General features: G+C 39.0%; 2 protein-coding genes across 4 annotated transcripts; one reads left to right on the top strand and one right to left on the bottom strand.

The window, feature by feature from the left end:
- The first annotated feature begins 11598 nt into the window (after positions 1-11598).
- On the top strand, positions 11599-15673 carry LOC131877503 (uncharacterized). The gene is made up of 2 exons (XM_059223187.1): positions 11599-11675; positions 13670-15673. Exon 2 carries the CDS (start codon positions 13670-13672, stop codon positions 15587-15589), a length of 1920 nt encoding a protein of 639 aa, XP_059079170.1. The 5' UTR covers positions 11599-11675; the 3' UTR covers positions 15590-15673.
- LOC131877504 (histidine--tRNA ligase, cytoplasmic-like) lies at positions 15638-24626 on the bottom strand. Of its 3 annotated transcripts, XM_059223188.1 has the most exons (7): positions 24295-24626; positions 19960-20119; positions 19581-19793; positions 19028-19456; positions 18662-18953; positions 18320-18600; positions 15638-15996 (listed from the first exon to the last, which is right to left on the bottom strand). In XM_059223188.1, the coding sequence occupies exons 2-7, from the start codon at positions 20077-20079 to the stop codon at positions 15778-15780; spliced, it is 1554 nt and encodes a 517-aa protein (XP_059079171.1). In that variant the 5' UTR covers positions 20080-20119; positions 24295-24626; the 3' UTR covers positions 15638-15777. The 3 variants fall into 3 exon arrangements, with proteins under 3 accessions (XP_059079171.1, XP_059079172.1, XP_059079173.1); XM_059223189.1 differs by lacking the exon at positions 19960-20119; XM_059223190.1 differs by lacking the exons at positions 19960-20119; positions 24295-24626 and adding an exon at positions 23184-23222.
- Between the last annotated feature and the right edge of the window lie 1655 nt (positions 24627-26281).

The following is a 26281-nucleotide window of genomic DNA, read 5'->3' as shown; positions in this document are numbered from 1 at the left end:
TGCGTATGTGTTGTTTTTCGCCAATTCTATCAAAATCTTCTTTTGATTAGTGCCCCAGTCAGAAACAGAAAAGAAATTGCGTTCAAGAAAAGGCATGAGTAGTTTATTTAGCAGTCTACCGTGCCTCTTTCCGTTTTCTTTGGACCGTGTGACGTTGCAAATAAGGGCCCTTATAGGGCTTGTCAAGTGAACGCGTTCATGAACAACTGACGTTATCCTTGGAGTAAAGTCAAAGACAACACGCCCAGCCAAACTGCGCTATGCATGCATTGAAATTTGACATTTATTTCATTTTACATGCTTATTTAGGCAAATAGATTTGTGGTATTGAACCAATTTGATAGTGCGTTCAACGAATTACTCCAAACATGTTCATTTTGTAGGGTTTTGTAAAGAACCTCACTCAAAGTCATTCGACTATTGAAAATTCAATGAGCGGATGGTGTGAGTTAATTGTGATGTTTGTATTAGTTCTCCCTCCCCAAAATGCCCAAAATAAGGGTGCCGGACTACATTTTTCCAGGAATTTCCCTTAATTGACATGCCCTTTTGAGCATCACCTATTTAAAAATTTGAGGTGTATAGTTATGCAGGGACCATTGTTCTATATGTTTAATCAGTTGGGTGACCATGATAACCCATAGACCATGATTACGCTAGTTGGAACATAATTTAGATAAATCAGGTTTTAACGTTGGCAACATTTATTAGAATAGCGGATCATTTTGGCGAGTTCTTTCTTTTTTCCAAAAAAAAAAAGAAATCGGTTTTCATTTTTAGGGCCCAATTTGTTCCTATTTGCAGTTTCAGATCCAGAGAATGCAGTCTTTATTTCAGATCAATTTTGATTTTTCTTACCTCTTAGGTCAAGTTTAGTTTTATAATTAGCAGCCCTGGGGGGCAGCACTGTAGCGGGAGGTGCCTTCATCTTTTTAAGCGCGCATCTGAAAATTCATTTTACTCTGTCGATCTCGATTGGTGGCGATGCGTGACAACCGTCGTGCACTAAAGCAAAGCGAAAGGAATTTGTCGGCTCATCATAGACCACGGAACTCGTGGACACGTTGCTACTGCTCAATATTCGACCAAGACGTTTGCTCTGTTGTGAGCACTCCCATTGTTCTACGTTAAACCATGGACATCCAAAAAGAAAAAGAGATGGGCCCCGCTCAGGCACAGATTCACGGCCTAAGGTAACCTGTAAGATTTTGTTCATCACAAGAAAGCTGCAGGTGGAAGGGCCATCAAATGACGGGTATGAGTGTGCAAGTCGTGGAATTACAGGCCATACCTGCAATTTAATTTGAGCTGCCAAAAATGTTTTTTTTTTACTTGTTTTAAGTGCACTTCACAATAACATGTAAAACGGAAGTAGCTGCTCTGCTTTGAGACTGATGATGATGGTGTTTAAAAAATACCATGACTGAATCACCAGAATGTATGGTTGGCGTGTAAATGGATGGTCTCTATCACACACTAGCAAATGCCATCACGGCAATGTTTGAGTTAGATTTTCATTTTGCTTGGACTGACACTATTATTTCAAGACTCTTGAGAGTGGGCAGAATAACATTGCTATCATGTGTCTTTTTGGATCTTTAATCTACTTCTAGATGTGAAAAGAATGATGGATATTTACCAAACGGCCTTTAGGTATACAGGCTAAAGCCACAAACTTTTGGGCCGGCCTGAGCTGACCGAAAACATATCTTTTCAAAGGCCTGCAAAGCATGTCAATCCATGGTTTAAGTAATCCTTGCGTAAGTGCATGAATAGACTAGTGGATGGATAGACAAACGAGACAAGGTTGGAAAAGAGTATTGGCAGCGGCCCGGAAAACCCACAGCAGCCCTAATTTTCGACATGTGCGTAACGGGTTCCCCATGTGAAGAAAAGGAAATTCTAGGAAAAACGTAATGTGACATTCTGATATTGGACATTTTGTGATGGGATAATTTAGACTAACATCAAAGCCATCATAGAGTGGGCATAGACTGAATTTTTCATATATTCAGATTTCATTTGTCGGTTGGTTGAAGTGAACAGTCTTCTCATATTGAGCCACATTGACAGAACTGCACTAAAAACTGTCATTTTGATAGTTCTTTTGATGCTTTAATTCTCTGAACAGTCAAAAATTCCATTGATATTGCGGATTGTTGAAACTGCGGATTGAATTGAATCGGGAGATGACTTTAATGTTTGTCTTGATTTTCTCTCTACAAAATTCTCAAAATCAGGGAGGGTACCACACAACATTTTCCCTTGATTTTTCTTTACCTCACATTTTTTAACTTGGATTTAACAAGGTAGATTTTTGCTTCATAAACTGTGGTTTAGGAGTTCTACATGCTCATGTTCATGCAAACACATATTTGCGAGAGTCCTTGCAGAATGAAGGGTGGAAAAAGATCATGATAATAAAACCATATATCTAGCTAAATATATAGCTTTGGAACAAGAAGGCAATTTGGCCACCCAATTCATTTGCTTGGATATCATAAGGTTGTGACCAACTCTGAAGCAAAACATACCCATAAAAGAATACCAAACCACACTGTCATGCAGGATTTCTTTCAACCTCATCTTATTACTTTCAAAAATGTTTTCAATAAGTGATGCATGTAACTTGTTTTGCAATTATCAAACAATTTTCAGACGAGACATGAATTCGCATCATTCATAAAAGCTGCAGGAAAGTGGCTCGAATTTGTATCAAAAATGTTTGTCTCCACTTATACTAATCATTTTTCAATTTCTGATTAGTTTTTTTGACTCGTTAGTAAAAATCACTTCTAACACGAATCAATATGCAGGCCTTTGCAGGCATGGTCCATCCAGACGTTTTCCATCCTTTAGTTAGTGATCCAAGCTTGAATTTCATGGTTGAAGGGCGCAAGCACCGTCATTTCTACAATATCACATCGTTGAAAGCGTGCGTTGAGTGTAGATATTATTTTGTTCCGCTCATCAGCTCAGAGTCCTGCCACACTTGTCGAACCGTTCAACTCGGTGGATGTTGCATTTTGTTGTGAAAATTTCGTGAAAAATGTCATTATGATTGTCGTCATAAACATTGCAAATATCAACAAAAAATATCAGTGGTGATATAAAGAAGTACTGTGGTATTTTTTGGATTTCATCTAAATCGTACTTACTTCATCAAACCAGCAAGAATATCGAGAGAGAGAAAGGGAAATCATTAACAGTAAGTGAGATGTTCTGATTTGTTTCCATTTTTTCAAGATTTGATTAAAAATGGAAAACTGTAGCCGACGTTGTTCATTTTGGAACTTTCTATACAAATCCCAGTCTAGTCAATTTTAAGGTTTTTCGGCATAAGTGAGATGGGATCAATGGTGTTCCTGTTCACTCTTTTTTTTATTAAAAATTAAGTTCACTATCTATAAGGTACCTATAATACACTCATTAAAACAATCGCAAATTAGATTGTTAACATAATTAGCAGAAAATATCATTAATTAAAAATATGTATTACACAAGATTTGTCCTCAAACGGAAGTGCTTGCTTTAACACCAAAGTGAAAAAGATATCATGAAATACGTTTTGCTAGCTTTTTACACTAATGTGACAACTACTTCGGTTTCGTGGCTTCTTTTTGTCAACTTTCTCCTTCAAATATCTGCCGTTGTCGGGTTATATTTTTGGGTTGATGACCCCGGTTCATGGAATAACGTTGGTTGATGGAATGCTCAGAGATCATGAATCTGGGAGTTCGTGCTTTCTAGTTGGCGTTACATTGGAACACTATTCGTTATTGGTATAATTGGTGGTCCAGGTTTGGTTCGGGTTATATCAGTCAATGAACAAAGAATTTCACCTTTTCGTATTGTTATCAATGATGGATTGACGGCTCACTCAGGTGTGTGTTGATTCCCTGTGCACGGAGCTCAAATTGCTGAATTGCATTTAAGTGAGATTTCTGGTGGACTGAAAAAGACCTTCATCAAAGACCAAAACAAAAATATTTTGAAGGAAGACTCGACCAAGTTTGACATTTAATTCTTTGCGAGGCATGGTACTCGGTGACAATATTACACATTACAAGATAAACCAATTTTACTTTGAATGATCCATATGTTCCTACTTTAGTGAGAAGCCAAAACTAAAGTAGCAGAAAATCTTCTTTTGCTGCATTAATCTATTTCGTAAAACAGAATAACAAAAAAACTGTTGCGACGATTATTTCAGTTTTTACCCTTTCAAAGACGTTGGGGGAGAGGGGTGTTAATATTTTTTCCTTTAAGACATTTGGTCCTTTCAGAAAAGATCTATGAGTAGTCCACAACGAAGGTACAATGAACGTTACCGGTTGAAATTTGGTATGTTCTGAAATGTTCGCTTTATCCTAAATGATCACCTATAAAATTCAAAACATTTGCCCCATCCGAAACTGAAGCAAAAAATGCGGGTTACGTATCTCAGGAGAGAGGGTCAAAGTAGAAATTAAATTAGGAGAAATGCATTGTCTACAAACGTGGGCTTTTCTCTGCTAAGACCGTTTTTTGTTGCCACTCATTCCATTGGTTCTCTTGAAGTGTCCAATATTTACAAAGATAAATATAGAAACTGGCAATTTGGTTTCAGATTTGGAGTTTAACAGCGATCATGTTTTGAAAAATGCTTGAAGAGCTCCTTTTACCTTTTATGCCCTGTAACTTCAAAGTCGACATTGTCTGGAGATTGTCAGATAATTTCAAGTTTGTAATGCCAAGTTATTGTTTTTACTCGAGCTTCCCTAAAAATTTAGGGTTACCAAAATACGTATCAATCTGGCACATTGTACCTGTTTTCATCTTAGAAAATAAAAAGCAGGTCAAGAAGCGAGCAAAATCATAACACCCTGAGCTTGATTTTGACATGCTAAAAGGGAGACACTTATCAACATAAATGTAACTTATAAGGGATGTCAAGTGAAGGTAATTCAAAGAAAAATGTGGTCCGGCACCCTGATTCTGGTCATTTTGTGGAGGGAGAACTAAGACAAACATCACAGTCAACTCGCACCATCCGCTCATTGAATTTTCAATAATCAAATGATTTTGAGTGAGTTGTTTTACACAACCCAACAAAATGAACATGTTTCGCATAATTCGGTGAACGTACTATCAAATTGGCTCAACACCACAAAATAAACCGCCTAAATAAGCATGTAAAATGAAATAAATGTCAAAATTCAATGCATGCATAGTGCAGTTTGGCTGGCCATGTTGTCTTTAATTTTACTTCATGGAATAACATCAGTTGTTCACGAATGTGTTTACTTGACAAGCCTTATTAAATAGTCAGTTAGTATTTGGGGCAACCCCAAATTAAACTCAGAAAAGAAGAACACATCAGCATCAGAGTGAACGGACGTGTTGCAAGGCCTCTGGAGTTATTTTCCTTTTCAATGAAAACATTTAAATCTAAATTTGAACTTAAAATGTCCAATGTAAAAACCTTCGGTTTGAAAAACAGTTTTATTGTATAATGTGGTAACGTCCCAATCGTCGGAGGCAAATTTCAGGTGTGGTTGAATGAACAAGCCAGGTAGAACTTCGAGAGGCCCCATTCTGCATTGCGGAAATAACTCCTATTGACGCTTACTTCTCAACTAAATGCCATTGCCTGCAACTTTCTCAACCACCTCGGTTCGACGCTCAAAGTTTAACTAAGACGAGAATTTCAAAACAATTGACTTTGTCACAATAACGATTAAAACAAGCGATTCTGATAAAGCTTTGACGCATCACTGTTGTTAAAAATCGGTTAATTTTGGTGTTTGTTGGGATCAGCGCTTTTGTTGGAACTCCAACATGTTTTTGGTCAGTGTAACTGTATTATTTCGGGTACTTTCCAAGTGAGATAAGGTTGAAAGCTTACAAACTTGATTGCTTTTCTGCCTGGTAAAACTGCTTTCATGTTGGAAGTCATGATTCAAAAGAGTAAGTAATTGGTGAAGATTGCTTGTTCAAGTTGAACAACACACATTGGCAATATCTAACATCATGGAAACTTAGTCACCAACGAATTTGTACTTCCTAGTTTACCAATTGGTTTTACAAACTTCTTTGTTGTTGGATAAATAGAATACCTTGTTCATGCGAGGCATTTTCGGTTTATTCACAAGACTTTTGATCTTTTGATCTTTAGCTACGAGAGGGGAACTTTGCAACTCTGTTCTTGATGCATACACAACGGTTTATACCTTGCACTACTTTCATTCCACAGTGCACCGTTGAATGGGAAATAAGAGAACACAATTGCTCCATATATTTGGTTTTGAATACTAAAGACCCAAAACACCTAAGCTATTGTCAGTATCTCCAATGTTTTCTAAGGCGATCGTTTAAAGTGAAATAACTTTAAAAAAAAATGCCAAAGGAACAGTCAATTTGTTTGCCTTTTGCCTGCATTTTGCATTTGAATTGTTTCGTTCTTTTTTCCGTTTTCGGATCGAATCTTGTCCTTGAAAGCAAACCTTCATTTGTACGTTTGTGATATATCCTTCGTGCTCATCAAACTGATCGTTTGGTGGGTTCCTTCTTGTTTGGTTGTAATCGTGAGAACGATGACGACGACGAACGAACTTCACGTTCGACTTGCTTGGCTTGGCTAGGCTTGCCATGGTTTGGTGGAAAGAAAATTGGATTTCCTTGGCTTAACACCATTTCTTGGAAAATTCGAGAGGGGTAGTTTAAGATCTTCAACGATGAGGTTGTTCAAGGACCTTGTGCATTATTGGTTTCTTTTGCTTTTGCTTCTTCATGAACAAGTATTATCGTTGTTGTTAAGAAAAGCAGCTGTATACTGCAAACCGTAAAGTTCTCAACCGCTATTTACGAATACAACAAATCTGGAGTTAAAAAGAAGCAAAAGAACGAGATGAACATGCTTAAAATAGTGATGGTGATTGTAATGGTGATGATGATGATGAAAATGCTGGCAGTGACGCGGTGTTGATGACAAAAATGAGGATTAGGATCGTTGCAACAGTAATTGACGTTGGTTGGCGAAACCAAGGTTAACGAAGAAGTCATTGAGGACTCGTCTCCGTACCACTAACTCATGCACGAGGTGAATGTTGAAGTTGACTTTGAGAGTCGTGTGGAATTTAAATTATGGGAATGATGACTATGATTTTGAGCTCTGGTAATTCGACAAGCCATGGATGGTGTCGTGATGAAAGTTATAATCACTTTCCAAAGGTTTTCATAGTAATGAAAGAAAGTTGGAATTAATGAAATAACACTGCTTCAGTGCATTTAGCTCGATCTTTGTTCATTACAAAAATGTAGTCATGATTATCTTTCCAATATTAAAAGTGGTGATTTCGACTTCTTCACTGGCCATCATAGATAGAATGATGATAAGCGTACGCGATAGCTCAGTATGCAAGGTTGGTAGGCGTATGAAATTCAGCCAAGCTCGACGAGGACAAAGAGGTACGGGACTTGGTTTATTCTCATACTGCCAGGGTTCTAAAGCTTCTAAGGTCAAGGTTAAACACGTTACCATAGCAAAGTCATCAGAAGAGTTTCTTATAGAAACCGAACAATACATGTGGTTTTATTCTCGGCCAAATATTATTAATCAAATCACAACGTGCAAGTGTGCCTGTAATGCATGTAAGAATTATGCATACTTATATTGACAGGGAAAATTAAATGCATCAAATGTGCTGGAAGAAAAAATTCAGCACAAAAAATATAGCTGCCTAATTAGTTTTATTCGGACGGATCTCTGGATTTCAGTAATAAGATGTAACAAGGAGCTCTACTTCGCATGTTTGTGGGCATATAATGCAACACCCAAAAAAGGTCATCTATAATTGTTTAGCCGATGGTATGCTAGACTATACTTTCCCGCGACCCGGATTTGGTTTCAGCCATCAGGTAATCCCAATCAGTTAATTTGTCTGATTATTAGACCTTGGCAAATATGCAAGGTTGCATATTTTGCATATTTTGGGTATTTGGGGGTTCTGTGCATATTTTGATGTTTTTGCATATTCTGAAAACTGATTGAAATATTCTAGTCACTGATATCAATTTACATTTACCACTACTCATGCTCCCACCATCATACTCGCCATAGACATTTTCCCTTAATATAAATACCTCCACAAACAATCAATAAATATCTAGTCAACAGCCACCATCCGGTAATCATACACTGATCTTTTCATGAATTATCAAGAAGAATCCTTGTTTTTAAATAGTCTCTAACTTTGCCAAGATTCTGTCCGCTGAGCCTGCAGACAGAGAGGAGAGGGCCAAGGTGCCATCAGACCCCGCAATGGTTGCACTTTGGTTGACGTTGGGAGCTGCTTCTCATCTCTCGGGGATCTCTGAGGCTCACCTTAGAGACCAGATGATAAGGAGATGGGTTTTTTGGTAGGCTGTAAGGCTTACGAAATAGTAATAAAGTTGCTAAATGTGTTGCATATATTTGTCACGGAATTTGCCATTTTTGTTGCATATTTATGTGCATATTTGTCCAGCTCTACTGATCATAACATGCTGGAAATATTCCTCACCACAACTGGAGACCTTTATAAATTTAAGCTCAGACAATCTCGGAGACGTAAGCACCCAACTAGAATTACCTCTCTAGTCAAACAAAGTCAAACAATCATACCAAGATAGAGACAAAAGCTAAATTAAGCGACCGATGCAGCCAGTGCTGCCAGATGAAATGGATCGATTATCACCCAACTTTTGCCAAAACTTACCAGTTTTATCACCAAATTTTTGGGGCTTCAACGAAAAATAACCAAATATTAATGTAAACACCACATGAGCCTTGTTGTTATTTATAGGGCCGACAAAAATTTGCAGACATATATGGTCTTTATTGACAACAAATTTGCAAAAAAATTGACGCAGGCACCAACACGTTCTGGAGGTTGTAAGGGCTGCTTTTGACTTCCCTATCAAGCAACACGTAGAAGAAAAGGAAAATTATATCATGATATCTTCCAGCATTGGGATTTGAACCTGCTATCCCTTGCGAGCAGATTTTGCCTTGTCCATGATACCCCCTAGAATGTCCGTATTTTGCACATCTTAATATCTTGTGAAAAAGATAAATATCAGTTCATTAACTAAGACACAATAATGCCATAGCGTAGAAATGTATTGCAAAACAATTTTGTTAAGAAAAGTAAGTTTTTAAGTTTCAAAAAAGTAATGGTAAGTCAATTTTACCAAAACTAACCATTCACCTCATGACCATTTACCCCAAAAATCATGAGAACACGTCAAGATGTGCCTGATTTTTAAAGGAGGAAGTTCATTACCCAAACAAAAGTAAAATTTGAAATAGAGTAGCTTAAAAAATTGCAAAGATAAAAGAGCTATTTCAGATTGATGGAAAACATCAGCAGGTGTTTTGTAATATGTTTGCAATCTATTTTATACCTGTGTGTACTTTTTTCAAAAATATTTTCTATTTTAGCCAACCATATTAAAGTTGGATTTTTCGGATTGTTCAAAGTCACCAGATTTCGAGGTTCTTTTTGCCTTAAATCACCAATCACCAGGCGCAAAATTTTGTCCTTAAATTGCTTGTAAAATCCCCAGTTTGGTGATAAATCAACACATCTGGTAGCACTGGATGCAGCAAATATCCTTGGCGATCAATTTTCGTCGGTCTTTTCAACTCCGGCTCAACATGTAGTAAAAGACCTTTTTTTGGCGATAACAGTTCCTTTGTAGAAGACTGAATAATTGGCGAGAGGGAAGTCACCGAAGCTATTGAAACCCTGAAATTTTCAAGCTCTCTAGTTCCATAAACGCACAACATAAAAAAGTACATAAAAGTTTTACAACATACATTGTAGGCATGAACCACTTAATCTATTGGGAACGACTTCAATCCTTGCAGTTATATTGTAAGTTGGTGAAGGTCATAAAATCCTCCTTTTTTTCAAACCGAACACCAAACCTCTACCTTACTTTGCTACCATCCTTTTTTTGACGATTCTATTTACTAGATTATCCAATTTTAAACTTCCAATGACATTTAGATCATTTTTTATCAACAATCCAAGACTAGCCTTTCGTTCAAGCAATGAGGAAGAAGGCCATGCGAGCAAACATGCGGAACCGTTTAAAGCGAATCGGTGACAGCTGAATGAATGGCTGTTAGGTTATCGTTTCTGATTGTTCAATGTTAACTGATTCAGCTGCAGTAGAAAACCACAACAAACTCATTTTTACTCTTCTTTGTTTTCTATTTTATAGAGGAAACAAGGCCAAGAGAGTGCGATGCGAGCAAGCCAGGCGGACTCGTTTTCTAAGCTAATGGGTAGTGATGAGTTTCGAACCGGAATGTCGAATTTTTAGCTTCAAGGACCACCTCAGTTAGGGCTCGTATCACGAGCGAAAGTGGGTACACATGAAATATCAAAACCGCTTACCGCGTGACCCTCTCTGCCTTTTTAGGTCTCGGAACCAGGGCTTCCTTAAAACTTGTTCCTGCTTGCGGGTCTCCATTTCTGTACGATTTTTTGTTGAGCTTAGGAGGCCTACCAGAGGTTCTTCAAGCTAAAAAGTCTTTTCTCCGTTTCAAAACTACTGATGGGGTGACATGTGAAAAGCTGTAGGGTATAGTATCAGATTGTTCAATCGGCTGGAGTTACACTGTCCTCTGGTTGGCGATTCAGCTGCAGTAAAAGACCACAACAAACTCGAATTTTACTCTTATCTTCTATGTTTCCTCTATTGTTCAACCATAGAGAAAGCAAAACCAAGAGAGAGTGAAGCACGCAAGCCAAGCGGACTCGGTTTCAAAGCAAATGGATGACAGCTGAACTGCTGATACAAAAGCCTGATATGTTATCGTTTCTAATTGTAGAGGCGCTCCTTCCAACTGGCTAGAGGCGCACTGTTCTTGTCGATTCAGCTTCAGTAGAAAAAAACACAACAAACTCAATTTTTACCCTTCTATGCTTCTTCTATGGTTGAACCTAGAGCGGCAAATTCGAACGCATTGTGTGACCAAATATCTTGTCAATTGTGACTTAAGGGGAACTCATTCCCCCTGTATCGGTATAAAGCCCCGACTAGAATGTTGAAGATTTTTTTTGTACAAAACTGGAAACAAACATCAGTGTCATCGAAACTCACTCTCAGTCAATCTCGCCATGAAGTAAAGTTCTTTTTTTCTTTTGCTATTGATGTTTGAAATCTATAAACTGCGAAAATTGACCCCCAGTTGTTTCCGTGAGAAGAAATCAATTAGAAGAAGTTCAATGTTGTAACTCCTCTAAATGGAAGATTTGTAGGAAAATGATAAAATGACTGATCTGACAATATCCTGTAGCCCTGACAGGATTAGAGCGAAAAGCGGGGAAGAGAACGAACAAGAAAAAAAACCAGTACTGAAAAAATGGGACATTGAAGCAGAAAAGGAGATCATCTTCAAATTTTGGAACATCACTCGTACTTTTGAGGGTCAACAGTTCTTTCTTCAGGAATTAATTTTGAGTTCCAGTTCATCTACACATGATACGAATGGTTCAAGTAGCATTTAATTTTTTATAAGTTGTTACAGTTTTATTCATTAACTGCTCATGAGCTGATATCAAAAATACCTGAGATGGCGACGAAGGAGCCAGCTAGTTGGGAGTGATAGAAACATTGGGACTGTACAGTGTGCAGTGAAGGTACGAAAGGTGTCTGATACTGTGCGTTTGCGAAAGCATCAATGAGCTTTGTCCCAACTCAGGTTTTAGGGTCAATTCTATTGACTGCTGGGGCTTAATGTGCTTAATGTGGGGCTTCGAGCCCTCATGAATCCAGGCTAGTTTGAACAATGAGGTCCACTTCTCTTCAACCACGGGCCCCATTATCGTACAATTTGCTTACCTCTAATATTCGTAGGGAATATGTGGGCAATGTTGATCCGGTAGCATCTTTCAAGGTATACTTGGACAAATTTTTTAAGTAGCATTCCAAAATTATAAAATTTCATTTGAATAGTACTGGGGATTACATTCCTTGTAGCAGTTAGAAAAGCCCGTGAAAACCTCTCTCAGAGCAAAAAAATCCTTTGACTTGAGATCATGAGATGTTGCACCAAATTTGTCAACTCTCCCTATGACTTTAGACCCAGTGTTCTAACAGGGAAGTTTTATATGCTCAAGAATTTGTAACACCTTTTCAATGTTGTCCTTTTGTGTCATGATTGCAGATGTTCGATAATAATTAGTTGAGTCCAGAAAAAGATTTCAGTCTGGTAAAGAGAAACGAGAATCCAAACGAGAATTCAGATTGCGCAGATTTTCTTTCCTCCCAAAGAACGTAATTTTGGTAAAGAAATGCTGGGAGACGTTTATTTATTATGTCCTGTATATTTTCAAAATGTCCTTCATCATACGAAATCCGAAACGAACAAAAAAAAACATGGTGAAAAATGGCACAACTCGTTTGCAATCGAATTTTGCATCAAGTTTGGCCCCGATGTCAGCAATAAAAATAATTTACTCCCTTTTTCTCAGAATTCAGAATTTAATGATTTGTCCCCATGAAAATGACATTATGTTTTAAGTTTGCTACGGCAAAAGTGACGCCATAAAACTAATTTTAAACCTATTTAAATATTCAATTAGAAAATAGTTTCTATGTTTTTAATGTTGTTAACCTTTTAAAGACTTTTGAATTGATTTTAAACGATTATTAATCAATGTTTTTTGTTCCTTTTTGCTTCTTTGTTAATCGTCGTTTTACAATGGCTTTCTACCAAAGTGGGCCATTCCTAATAGCCTTACTACCGAAGTGGGCCAAATCCAGCAAATCGTACAGATTTTAAGTAATGACCTAATTTAGTCCCAGGTGCCCAAGATTGCCCAAACGGAGCATGACAAGAATTTTGCTGCTAGCGGTGAGAAGATAAGGGAATCACCTAAACCTTAGAAATCATCTCTTATTGGTTTTTCATCGCTATCATTACTCTTTTGTGTTCTATTCTCACCAAGGTTCTCAAAATTATCCGTGAAAAATGACCTCAAGATGCAAATTCAAATGCAAAAAACAAGCCCAGGATGCATGTAAGGATGCAAATAAACTTCAGAGATGCTTTATATTGGTTTGGCATAATATGGTATTTTAAGCAACTTAAATTGGACACATATATTCTAATAACAGTATGCTCTGATCTCAGTGGATCACCAATCTGAAGAATAATCTAGGACTAAACTTCCATAACAATTGGTGACAGCTTTGACCTGCCTGATATTATTTGAAATCGACTTCAGACTGTGCGATTCTTTGAAAGTGCTAGGTGGGTTGTTATTAATGAGGTTTTGTTTAATAAAACATGCTTATTTGATATTTCATTTCCACTGTGTAGTATAATCGTTTGTGTCCAAGGAAAGAGATGGCAGGCGGGACTTGTGCAGACAAGCGTCAAGGGTGCCAATTTCTCATCAAAATAGTGAAAATATTAATTTTCGGTCCGAACAAAATCAGTCAAAAGAGGCCTAAAATGCATAAAAAATCTGGAAACGGACCGAAGATGCAAAAAGATGCAATTAAGGGCCCAGGACGCAAATAAATGTTATTTGCGTAAGTTTGAGAACGCTGGTCATCACTCACCACTAGACTCCGGCCGGGTACGAGGAGATAAAATTATGACGCGAATATTTTTCTTATTTTCCAGATGTGGGTGGATTGGAGAAGGAGAAACTTTTTGATTGTATCTTTGCTTTTGGTTTCTCACCTTTGCTCTGCTCATTCTACCTTACAAAGGAATCGACGGCCTTTATGGTTATTGAAGGAACGACAACGAAGGAGAAACCAACAACTGGCTTTTCTGGGTAAAGCTAGAGGTGGTCGGCGACATACGACCACAACTACTCAACAGATCGCCAACAACATTAAACACCTAGAACTTCAACTCAAGGAGATCCAAGAGCAAGAAGAACAGGAAATCGATGGGAAGGAAACTGCAGACGATGCAGAACAGATAAAAAAGGGAGAAAATGTGGAAGAAGACAAAATACCCAAGTTAAATGTCACTGACGAGGATAGCCCCTATGCTCTGATTAGCGATTTCTTTCCCAACCAAGAAAGGAACCACAACCGTCAAGAGAAGGAGTTTGTGAAGTCTTTTTTGAACGAGGAACTGAGTGAGGAGCAACTCGAGAGTATTGGGACTCTGCCTGCTCAAGACGTTTGGCTTTCCGAAGGGAATCTACTCGTTCTCAAGGGTGGGTTAACTCGAGACCGAAACGGCTACGATGATCCTTGGGAACCTTTAGATGATTATCAGGCCCCGTATAAGGAACCCAAGTTGCCCCCTCCAGATTTTATTCCGGTCGAATACGGAGTCGGTGTTCCATTACCTAATGAAGACGAGTATGGACCTGATGTTCAAGGGCTGGACGAAATCAACGAAGTGGTGGTGGACAATGATCAACTTTATGTCACAGTTAAGTCGTTGAGTCGTATGCGCATACATCCAGCTCAACCATTTGAAGAAAACCTCGTCACAAAAGAACCAACAGTTCTAAATGAGCAACAGCTCATAAATGCAATGGAAAACTTCCATTCTATTCGAAAGGGACGAATAAGATTAGATCAGGGCATTGCACCAATTTCCGAAAGTAGCACGACCAAGCCATCCGTGGATTACTTTATTAACCAAACAACACCAAATAGTTACTTGTATTCGTACGTTGTATCAACGACACATGCCCCTAGAACCACCCCAAATCCAAGGAAATCTTTAAGGACATCGGTTGGCCCACTTTCAAATTTTACAGTTAGTGTAGGATCTGAAGGGCCTATGAAGGTAGATCGAATAACTACCCATCTGCCTCCGTTAGAAGACAGTTATTATCAGCCGCACTTGCCCGAAAGTGTCATTTCACGGGGTAAATTTAGTATTAGAAACCGGGAACAATTATCGCCTGGGTCTAGAGCCACTTCTCCAAAAAGGGTCATCGAGCAGAACGAGAATCCTGTGAGAGGCCGCATAAGTAAAGAAAGGTTCCATCAAGTTAAGTCAACTCCGCGCAATCAACAACCCGTTGAAGATTATCGGTCGTCACGAAATCGACTATTCCCAACGCTAAAGCCTCAAAACGGCGATAAAAAAGAAACATGGACTTCAAAAAGCCTAGATCCCCAATCGGCATTGATAACTCCTCGGGAATTTCTGTTTTCGAAAACAGAAAGTCCGTCACAAGAAGGCCCAAGGGGAGCAGTATTCCAAACTGACGAAATGGAGCACAAATCTCGAGCTTCAGCTTCTCAATTAAGAGCTCGCGCCAATCTAGTAGAAAGACTGAAGTCAGAATTTGTTGAAACCATAACAAGAAACGAATCACCCGAAATTGTTACTAGCGGCCTTGACACGTATTATTCAGCTCCACTACAAAATCGATCAGGAGAGCCAAAGCCTTCGGAGATTCGGTCCCTACCTCCTTACCAGCACCCTATTAAGAGAAATGTCCCCTACAGTCAGTCTAATCCAAATTATTCCTATCCCTCGGTGAGACGTAGCGATGAGCGCTACGTCTCATTTTACAGAGGAAATGTGGATGGGAGGTCATGGGGATACAGCTATCGGCTCTAATCATTATAATCATCCATTTCCCGAAATGGAAAAATGACATTGTCTATCTTTAAAAATAAAAACATTCAAATGTTTCTGCGCTTCATGATAAATACATATAAACCACTTGATCTCATGATTAAAATACGAACATGTTCAAGTGAGTGGTGTATGATTCGGTGGTGTGGGAAGCTGTAGATGAGCGAAATCTATTGCGATGCCTTTAGTTCGTTCAATTTTTCTTTGATGGAATGGACCAAAGAGCTCCTCAAAACTTCAGTCTCCTCTCTTGTAGCCACTGTTCTGAGTTTTACCACACCTTTTTGCAGTTCAGATTCACCAATAACAACGGCCAAAGGGATACCGGAGATTTCACATTCTTGGAGTTGTGACAAGAGTTTAGGATTTTTCTTGTAAGAGTGCTCAGTCTGAAAAATGAAGTACAATAGGATTGGAAAGAGGTTCATGGTTTAACTAACACGCAGAAACAAGCATTAATCTTTTAAATGTTTATGGCACGTCTACACCAGATACCATCAGGCTAATGGACTATAAATATTTAACTACAATAAAAACAAGGATGCCCCTAGCGGAGTTTGAAAGCATAAAGGGCGTCCTCTAGAGCCAGGCTTTAAAAGAGGACGCTCTATCTTGGTCCTTGAAAATCATTGAAATGGGGGTTTCTGTTAAAAAATTGAAGTCACCAATATTTTCCAATAATAATTATGATTAAGTTTTTTATTACAAGAATGCATTTATTGGATGTTCTTTGCAGGAATTTGTCTTAAAAGCCCACCGCCAAACAAGCCCTGCTTTCGCATTTGCCAAGCCAGCTTCGCGCAACTCCACTTTTATGTTATTTTATGTTATGGTATAAGACGAAGTAAAATAAGCGACAGTCTCATCAACTGAGGCTTTTGCTTGGGATGTTTGACTATTATTTGGCGCTTTTCTTTGCCATTCGTCTGGAAGCACGGACCGTCAAAAGCTCAAGAGGACGCACGAAGTTCAGTTCCAAGTAGGCGCTACTTTTCGTTTCGAGAGTCATGTAGAAAAAATTCCGGGCGAGGTCCCTTTTTGTTGGCTCTGAGTTATAATTTTCTTTTGGTATCTTAAGGAAATCACAACGGTTTTTTTCGGGTTTCACCTTTCACAAGACATTAATAAGTGTTTGCGTGATCTTCGAATTGCTTTTTAAATTTCAATACTCGTATCAAATTCAATTCGCAGATACCACAAAGAAACTTGGACTTAGCTAGCGAGGGATGAAACCATGATTCACCAATGGCATAGTGGGTGCTTCACCAATGCAGTACCAAAGCTGGCCTAAATTTGTTGCCATACACAGGGTGCGTAACAACTTCTGCACCCGAAAAGAATGATAAGGGCTGGGAATAGCAATATTGCACTTTATGAAAAATTTCAAGAAAATTTAATAAAATACGAAAGCTTTTGCAATGTGACTTTTTTAATTATTGATGGAAGCTTTTAAATGCCGAGAGATGTCTCTCTGCTGCGGCATACATGGGAATTTGCCTAATTGTCTGAAGGACTTTCTTGATAAAAAAATGAAGTATGTTCAATACCTCGTTAATTCGGATTTACAAGGACCTTCATCTCCTTGTTACATTCTTCCCAATGCCAATCAGTCAGTTTGATTGTCTTTCAGGCCGATTGAAATATTTCAGGCGCAACTTCCAGATCGAAAATAAAATAACTGCAATTTATGTTAATAATTGCTCCAAAAGTTCGACTGCAGAACTGATTACGCACCCTGTATAATTGTACATTTGTTTAAAAGACTTTTTTAGAAATACAGCGCAGGAAAGGCTAATCAGTAGAGACGGATAAAATATGCAAAAAATAATTCCATTTTATCCCTTAAAAAATGCACGACAACTTGTCGAAATATGCACTTCAATATGCATTTAAACCCGAATTATGTGCTTAAATATGTATTTCATCCCAAATTATGTGCTTGAATATGCATTTAACCCAAATAATGCACTTCAATATGCATTTAAACCCAAATGGGAGGACACGTGTTGTAGTGTTTAAAGCAGTTTCCTAACATGAGAGAGGTCCCTGGTTCGATTCTCCTCCCCGACCTTTTTCAAGGAAACATTTAACGGCCGACCCCCAGCTCACGGCCGCCCACCGACTCACGGGGATCTAACGTGCTCCGTAGAAGTATTCGTCGATATCGACGAAACGGTTTTTGTTAGAAGAAATTGCTTTCTAGCAAAATAATTATGTCCTGGTCTATCATTTGAAGCAGGAAACTTGAGGGTTTATTGTCAAAATGTATTTGGATATTTCTCTGTAAATTTGATAGGGCTTTTTGACCGCTATAAATCATCATAGTCCTTGTCCTTTATTCTGGGTTAACGTCCAGATTTACTGGCGACTCATTCAACATTCTGTTAATTGTTGAGTCCTAAATACTTCAGATATTGCCCATTGTTAACATTCCTCTGTGATAAACAAGGTTTTGGTTATGTTTTTCTCACTTATTGAGTCCCGTTTAACATAATTTGACTGGGAGAATCAGGTGGTGAATCAGGTTTGTGATTCGGTAACAATATGCCATTCCAGCAAATAATGCTATATAAACATATCTAAAATTTATGTAGGTGTCAGAGAAGCTGTACGGCAAAATGTAAGGCAAAAAGTATCTCGCATGGACGCACCTTTGCTTACAGTTCCAATAGAGGTTTACGAATACCAATCGCTGAGGAAATAATGCTTTACCTTAACATCAGAGTCCCAGAGCTCGCGACAGAGCTTGAGCCTTTCTTCGCACAAGTTCTTCTGCGCTGTAGCTACGTAGACTTCAGTCTCCGATGTACGCACTTTGGTGTTGGCCAAATTAGCCTCCATAATGGAGAAGAGACGCTCAATTCCGATGCTCACTCCCACGCAAGGAACGTCCCTATTCTTGCTGTCAAACATGCCCACCAGTTTGTCGTAACGCCCTCCCCCAGCCACACTTCCGACTTGGATCAATTCGCCTTTTTCATCGCGGACTTCGGCTTCAAATAAAAGTTAAAAATGGCTGTAACTAAAACACTTCTTAAAACCAATAAAACTTACCCATTAAAACTGCCTCGAAAATTACACCGGTGTAATAATCCAGACCCCGAGCTAGACTTAAGTCAAATGACACGCTCTGAGGGCATCCCATCAAGGCGCAATACTTCAAAAGTAATCGCATCGAATCTAGGCCATTTTTGGCTGTGCTACTTTCACTCAAAGAAGTGGATTCTAGTTTATCCACCAATTCCATTCCACCATTCATTCGAACAAACTCGCCAATGGCATCCGCAGCAACTGGATCTAAATTCTTTTCCTCGATCATTTCCCGTTTAACTTCTTCCCAAGGAGACTAAAGGAAATCGGAGTATAAATTTTCAATTTACAAAGGACCAATTGTAAAACATTAATACTATAGTACATTACTTTATCCAATTTGTCCACCGATGAGCAAATCGTACGAAACATATCCTTGGCAACGCCACATACTTCAAAAATACCATCCAAGATCTGCCGATGATTGACTTTGATAACAAAGTTCCCAATGTCCATAGATGTAAGAATATCTTGAACTATCTTGATACATTCGGCGTCTGGGATCATGGGGTCAAATTGACCAGCCACATCAAAGTCACATTGGTAGAACTCTCGGTAGCGACCTCGACTCATGGAGGGATTGTCACGGCGGTACACCTTGGCGACTTGATAGCGCTTGATGGTAGAGGTTTTGTTCATAGCAACATAACGGGCAAAGGGAACAGTAAGATCATATCGCAAGGACAGTATCTCGCCTCCTTGATCTTTCAGATCATAGATGAGTTTCGAATCTTCGCCATATTTGCCAGTGAGTACATCCTGTTAATAAAAAATAATGTATGCTCCCAATTCGAAGCTATGCAGTATTTATGTGAATTCCCTCTGAAATTGCCTTTTAAATTAAAGACAACTTTGCCTTGTAGCGCAAGCTCACTTTATTTACCTTTAGTTCGAAGACAGGGGTATCAATCGTCACTCCTCCGTGCTTTTTGAACACTTTGATGACTTTGTTGAGCACGCTTTCTCGAATAGCCATTTGTTCAGGCTGGTAGTCTCGGGTGCCTTTAGGGGTCTTTAAGATCAGTTTCCCAGTAGACCCTGACTCATCACCTAATTCCAATTTCAAAGCTTTCAACTTTTCCACTTCTTCCAAAATCTAAAAATAATAAGGCACTTAGAGTTATCAGTAATAAGTTACAGGATTGTGAAAATGGCATGAAACTTCTAGGTGGTGTACACCACCGACTACCATATCTTAAAATTGTAATTGAATGTCCAGGAAGTCTTTTTACAAACTTAAATCTTTCAATGGCCAGATTTACCTTGGATGATGCGATTCGACCTCGACTGAACCACCGAGTTGATTTACACTTTGTGGGACTGATTTGGAAAAGATGACTGATAACCTCAAGGCCAGAGGTCAGCAGAGCTAATCTGGTCATTATTTCAACCCAACGAAACCCAAGTTCAGTCGATCTATAACTAGAAAATGAGGCCATTGGAAGATAAAAGACCAATAAATGGCGTACAAGCAATGACTCGATTTTCAAATATATATAATCTAACTAGGAAATGCGGGTAGTGGACAAGAAAAAAATATTAGGTCCATTTTAAGGACACAGTCCACTCAAGATCGAGTAATCAAGAGAAAAAAGCCCTTGTAACTCACTAGGTCAGAAAATTCATGGTCGAAAACAGAATAAACCATGTACCAATTTCAGCTTGATTGAATCTCGACTTACGGGTGCGAAACTGTTCACATGCCCAAACCATCAGTCTAAATGCAAACATTTAGGGGCGGAGAACGTGTCTCCTTCGAAATAGATTAAACCACGAAAAGCCAAGGCCGTATTTTGACAAAAAATATGAGTGTACTTTTCGAAATCTAGACATCATGTGGCAGAACTTCATTAAAGGTGCATGTTCCGTGGCTGTACCTAAATTTAAATTTTGAATCGTTGTTGTTTTGATACTTAGCAAAGTCATGTCCGAGTCCTGAAACTAATTTTCTCTTGCCTTGATTCCCAAACGGTCCAACACGGCCATCCAGCACTTATCCACTCCAAATTACATTTTGAAAATCGACGAAATCCGTATTCTGAGTGTGTTTCTCTTCGTGGCTCTCTATGGGCTGGCAAGGGGTGGAGTCAATTATATCAATCGGTGCTTGAATGTTATTGGAAGCTAATGATGTCAGTAATTTTTTTTTTCAATACTTGTTAGCACACTTCACTTGCTACTTTTTCTCGCTCACTCTGATATCCCCCATTGTTTGTTTATTGAGTAATTTAGATTCGACACAACTAGCTCAAAGCACAGACAGACCTGATAGCCTGTTCGGGGAATCAAGGCCAGGAACATCAAGAAAGAGAAAATTGTCAAGTTTCAGGATTTGGGCATGACTTTGCAAAACCAATTTCCTAAAAACGATTCAAAATTTAACTTCAAATGACCGCTCAGCTACATGAAACGCTAATTATCTCTGTTGAGCTCCATTAAAGCTGGCGCAAAAAGGAACTGGCAATGCACAGGGTAGTGAAGAAGGACTTGACCATGTAGTCCAGGGCGGTTGTTCAATTGCAAATACTGATAGAAAAACAGCGAAAAAAAAGTTTCGAACTATGCCAGTGGAGTATCAATTTCTTCATGGACCACACCAATGGGAAAGATCTAGGCCGCCTGAAAGGCATTCAGATCCAGAATGGAATGCTGGGTGGCCACAAACATAAAAAATGAAAAATTCTTTTGAATATATAGATATATGTTTTGTTGTTTGCTACGAAGTCAGAAGTCAGTTCTTCCGCTCGGCCTGCCATCTGATTGATAGGTGTCCCAATTGAGGAATATTCCAGCTTGGAAAATGTCAGAGAACTTTTATGATGAGCGTCTTGAACGACGCGACCGAGAAGATTTTGTTCAACGTTTTCATGAACGAATGCCCTTGAGAGAGGCAAGCCAAGACAAACAGATTGCCTATGAAAACACCTATACATATTTTGCAAGATGAGGGAGTTATTGAAAAATCACGATTCTAACTATGTGGCTGGCCACAAACCTGTGTGTTATTAAAGCATGGAACAAAACAATGTCGAATATCCCAAGCTTTTTGTAGAATACCTTACAAAAGTTCCGTTTTCGGACATACAAATTTTATTTTAATAAATCTTTTATTGCGACTCTCGATCTTGTCAACTTGTAAAATAATAGAATTGTGTATGAAAACAACTTACACAAATATGGATAAAGAAATAAAAGAAGAAACTAAAATGGTTAAAACGATAAAACATTCGACTAATGATATCACAGCAGTGATGACTAGAATTGGTTCAGTGCACGTGAAAAAAGGGAAGAGGTGAGTTACAGATAGTACAAAAACAGGTAGGTAGAGGTAAATGATGAAATGCTTGGTTATTGAAGGAGAGTGGATGGGCCAGATTGAACAGATCTTTTGTCAACTCCCAAACAAAATTTCTTAAAATCTCTATAGCAGATATTTTCGTCTTATTCCCCTGACCGCTTTGCCTTATGCCTCAACAAATCTGAGTTGAGAATTTTGGTCGACGCAGAATTTAATTGGTTCTTGGAAGGGGTTAAGCGGATAAGCGGTGAAGCAGATAAGCCACGAAAATAGTAGATTATATCAAACAAAGGTCCCTAATTTCGACGGTTTCGGTTTTCAGCCAAATTTCCCCCCAAGTCTGGTTACCCGAGGTTAAGATCTTATTTTGATTTAGTATCATGTTTTTCCCACAAATTTGGCGGGATAATTCAATGCAGTTCTTGATCCAATTGGTCAGTGACTAATTCACCGCCAAAAGAACATGAATTAGCAATGATTCAAAGAACGCGAAAATTTTCGTGAACTAAGTCACGGCTAATTAACGGTGAACTAGTACATGAATTAGTGCGTGAACTAGACGCGATTCAAAGAACCGGCCTCTGGGATCGAACCTATGAACCCGAGTTTAACTTGGTCACGCATTATTAGTCAACAGCGCCTTTTTACTATCTCCCTTTTAAAAACTTTTTAAACTTTTTAAAAGGGTAATCCTTTTTACCCATGGCCTCGACTCTTATTTGGAGGCGCTGAAACCATTCCGATTGTTGCATTGGCTAAATAGTAACATTTTTTAAACTTAAAGCGTATCCACACTTAAGCTTTAGGTAAGCTCGAACGGTTAGATCACAAATGATCTCACTTCTGCCGGTCCATGGCCTTCAGATCAAGTCTCTACCCTTGATTAAGCATGCCAACTAGCAAACCAAAACACGCTCCTGTGTCCTAAATTCAGGCTAGTAGGGGAGTCCGCTGGAGCTATGGTTATGAAGACTAGTACTTATTAATATATATTGGCACTTTTCCACAATTCCACAATTCGTATGGTCCTTACGTAGCTAACCTTTTGCTTCAGCTGTTGTTCTGGAGGCTGGGACGAAGATGGCTAAAGATAAGATAAACCATGGAGGTCTATCCAATTGTCGCCGTATACCCCGGTAGGCTTTGATCTCATTGGGAAACGGGGCTAAACGATGAGTTAGGCCTTACCTTGGATCGGTTTTCACCCTCCATCCTGTTTAAGAGGTTACTGCTGATCATTTCCAGTCAATATAGTCCAATTTTCACGTATATTGTTGTTTCTAATTCAAGATGGAATTGGAATTGGACATTGGAATTCCAAGATCGTGTAGTAGTTGGCCCCTTTTTCGCTCTGCAGTTAATAAAACACGTCTGATTCACTTTCAAGGAGTGCTTGGATGTTTCTGGCAACCACTCACATCAAAAATATTTTGGGAATTGGCCTGGCTTGGAGAGCGTGACCATGATATATTCAATTTCTGGNTTTCAAGGAGTGCTTGGATGTTTCTGGCAACCACTCACATCAAAAATATTTTGGGACTTTACACGAATTCTCGTCACTTGTAATTTTTATTCGAACCATTCAAATTTCACGGTTCGTCCATCTTGTGTCACCCGTTTACCTCAACTTAACTTGGACAGCTGGAAAACTTGAACAATAGGGAAAAAATCCTGGTAGACAGGAATTCCTCCAGCTACAGCTTAAAAATAGCCATGTTCCTCCCTATAATTTCGAAGGTCTATGGCGAGGGAATTGGCCTGGCTTGGAGAGCGTGACCATGATATATTCAATTTCTGGTCCGGAGGTTGAGTTCAATGGTTGTTAAAATTTCCATTATGCTATTAGAGTACATTTGGCGGCGCCATATATGTCCGGTGTAACTTCGTCCATGGATGAACTAAAACAAACAGACCTAACTTGACCTGACCTGTCCTAACCTAACCTTTCTGTTGCAAGGACCTGAGGGTGCCTCGGTCGCGGCAGCTCGATTGCGGGCCTCGAAAACAGTGGCAGCTGACAGTACAAGTAAAAGGTTAGCTACCTAAGGATGATACACAATTCGTGGCATACTAATTTAAGTTGGGGGAATGGAACTTAAGCCGAATCAAATGAGTTAATAAGACCAGTCCAACAAAACCAGGAGCATCGTAATGAAATCAAGAAGGAAGCAAAAGTGACAGCTAGAGCGATTTTAGACTATGTAACAGACAGCAGTAAAATCTGACTTCATTTGGCATGTTGTGCACCATGGGGTTGAAGCTTTGGGTGGGTACACAAATGCATGACCAACTGACTTACCTGCTCTTTGGCGGCTTTCTCCTCCTTAAGTTTCCTCACTCTGTCGCCCTGGACTTTGATCTGCGCCATGAGGCATTCTCGTTCGTTGGATGTGCCCTGAATATCAGCCATGATGGTGTCTCTCCCTCCGATCTCACTTTGCAATCACCCTAACCACTCTGTCCACGCTGAACAAGAATCCTTGTCAATAGGCCTCCAACAACTACTGCAGCTTTTGCTGCTAGTGCTGGGAGTGAATTTGGTTGGAAGATTCAAGAGCTCTATTCAGTAGGGTGGCGGGGATGGCGGATATGTCGAGATGGCAGTGGCGAGGTTATTGAAGTACTGAATGACCGGGACACATACCAGTGTTGCTAGGTCCCTGGAGACCGAAAATGCCAGAATAGCCTTTAAGAAATGCCAAAACATGCCCGAAAGAAAAAATAATAATCCATATTTGCAATTTTCTGCAGCATGTCGAGGTAATCATTAGAATTCAACTTGAATAACCCTAATGGTTGACCTTTTGAAGCAAGATTTCAATTATTTAAAGCATGCTTTTACTAACTGTCTGAGTATTTATGGGCTTCAGGAAGGTGGTGAAAGATATTGATCAAAATCTAAAGAAAGATAGCAACGAAAAACTAACCCTTTGGAACCGGAAAAAGATCAAGATTTTTTATATTTCCACCAAAACTCCAAAAATTAGTGTACTGGTCAGGATTGTTACAAGGTCATTAATTATGCCATTTGATGTTATTATGTCCTGAGCCTTAATTAAACTTCAGTGATTCCTTCACCTACAAGCCAGCATCTATTCAGTATAACCTAAATATTTAGAAATAATTGCCTTATACAATAGATTTCCCACAATTTGTGGAAACAGATTAGCAAATCTGCAACTCTAAATTCATAATTCTAAATACTTCAATTTCTTTTTCTTTTATTCTTTTGGTTTGAGGTGTTAAGGTCCAAGAGGTGGGCCTCACCTGGCCAGTGAAGCCAGCCGTCACATCGTCCACTTCCAAATTTTGTTAGCCTGATTCATGTTTGGTTCTCCCTTGGATGGTGTGGTTAGCATCTAAAAATTTTCTTTGGAAAAAGGTTGGGGAGGAGATTTGAATCAGGGACCTCTCTCACTTTACGAAACTGCGCGAAACACTACACCACACCCTTTTTGGCAAGCAAATATGCCATCTGGCAGTACTGACACAGACCAGAGAGGACGGAATCAGTGCTGCCAGGACTCAAGACACCGAACATGCCAGGATATGCTACAACAATGCCAGATAGCAAACAAAAAATGCCAGAAAAAATGCCAGAAAGAAAGCAAAAATCATCTCATATTTGCTAATTTTATGCTCCAGGGGGAAAAAAAGAAATTAGCAGACATTTGAAAACATGTGCATCTGGACGATTTCAAAGTTTTTTTTTTTAAATAAGTAAAATTGTAAGAAAATGATATTTTGAAATAATTCCACCCAAGTCTTTAGTCAAATAAAAATTCAGCCGGCCAATCAAGCAAGATTGTTGTTCAATCGAGCAAATGCAGCATTAAAATTTTCTTAACTTTAATTGAAATGCACCAACTCCTTTACCTGACATTTGTACAGTATAGCTTAGATGTTTAGCAATTAGATAAAGTAGAAATGAGAGGCAGTGCGAACAAGGCAAGAATTTTATCCCAAGGTATTGTGGGTTCAAACCATAGATAACTTCATATATAGATCGATCAAGGGCGCTGCGATCGCATGTTTTCGTCTCAGCTGTCGCTGGTGGAAAAAATGTTTCATTCGTAGTCAAGCTACTTAGGACAGCTATGGTGCAAATTTGAATCGTTGACGGCTCGTCCAAATTCAGAGTAGAAACCCCTAATAAGACTCCTTGTCAAGCAATTGCTCTCGTCCAGCACGCTTCATAAAATGGGTTTGAGTAAGTTGTCCGACCACATTTTTAAGAACGAAATTTTGAAGAGGTTAAAATGGGGCTCAAGTTAAAGTTTTCATCC

This window comes from Tigriopus californicus, chromosome 3, assembly GCF_007210705.1.
Source record: "Tigriopus californicus strain San Diego chromosome 3, Tcal_SD_v2.1, whole genome shotgun sequence".
NCBI lineage: Eukaryota > Metazoa > Arthropoda > Copepoda > Harpacticoida > Harpacticidae > Tigriopus > Tigriopus californicus.
This window is presented reverse-complemented; position numbering and strand designations above follow the sequence as displayed.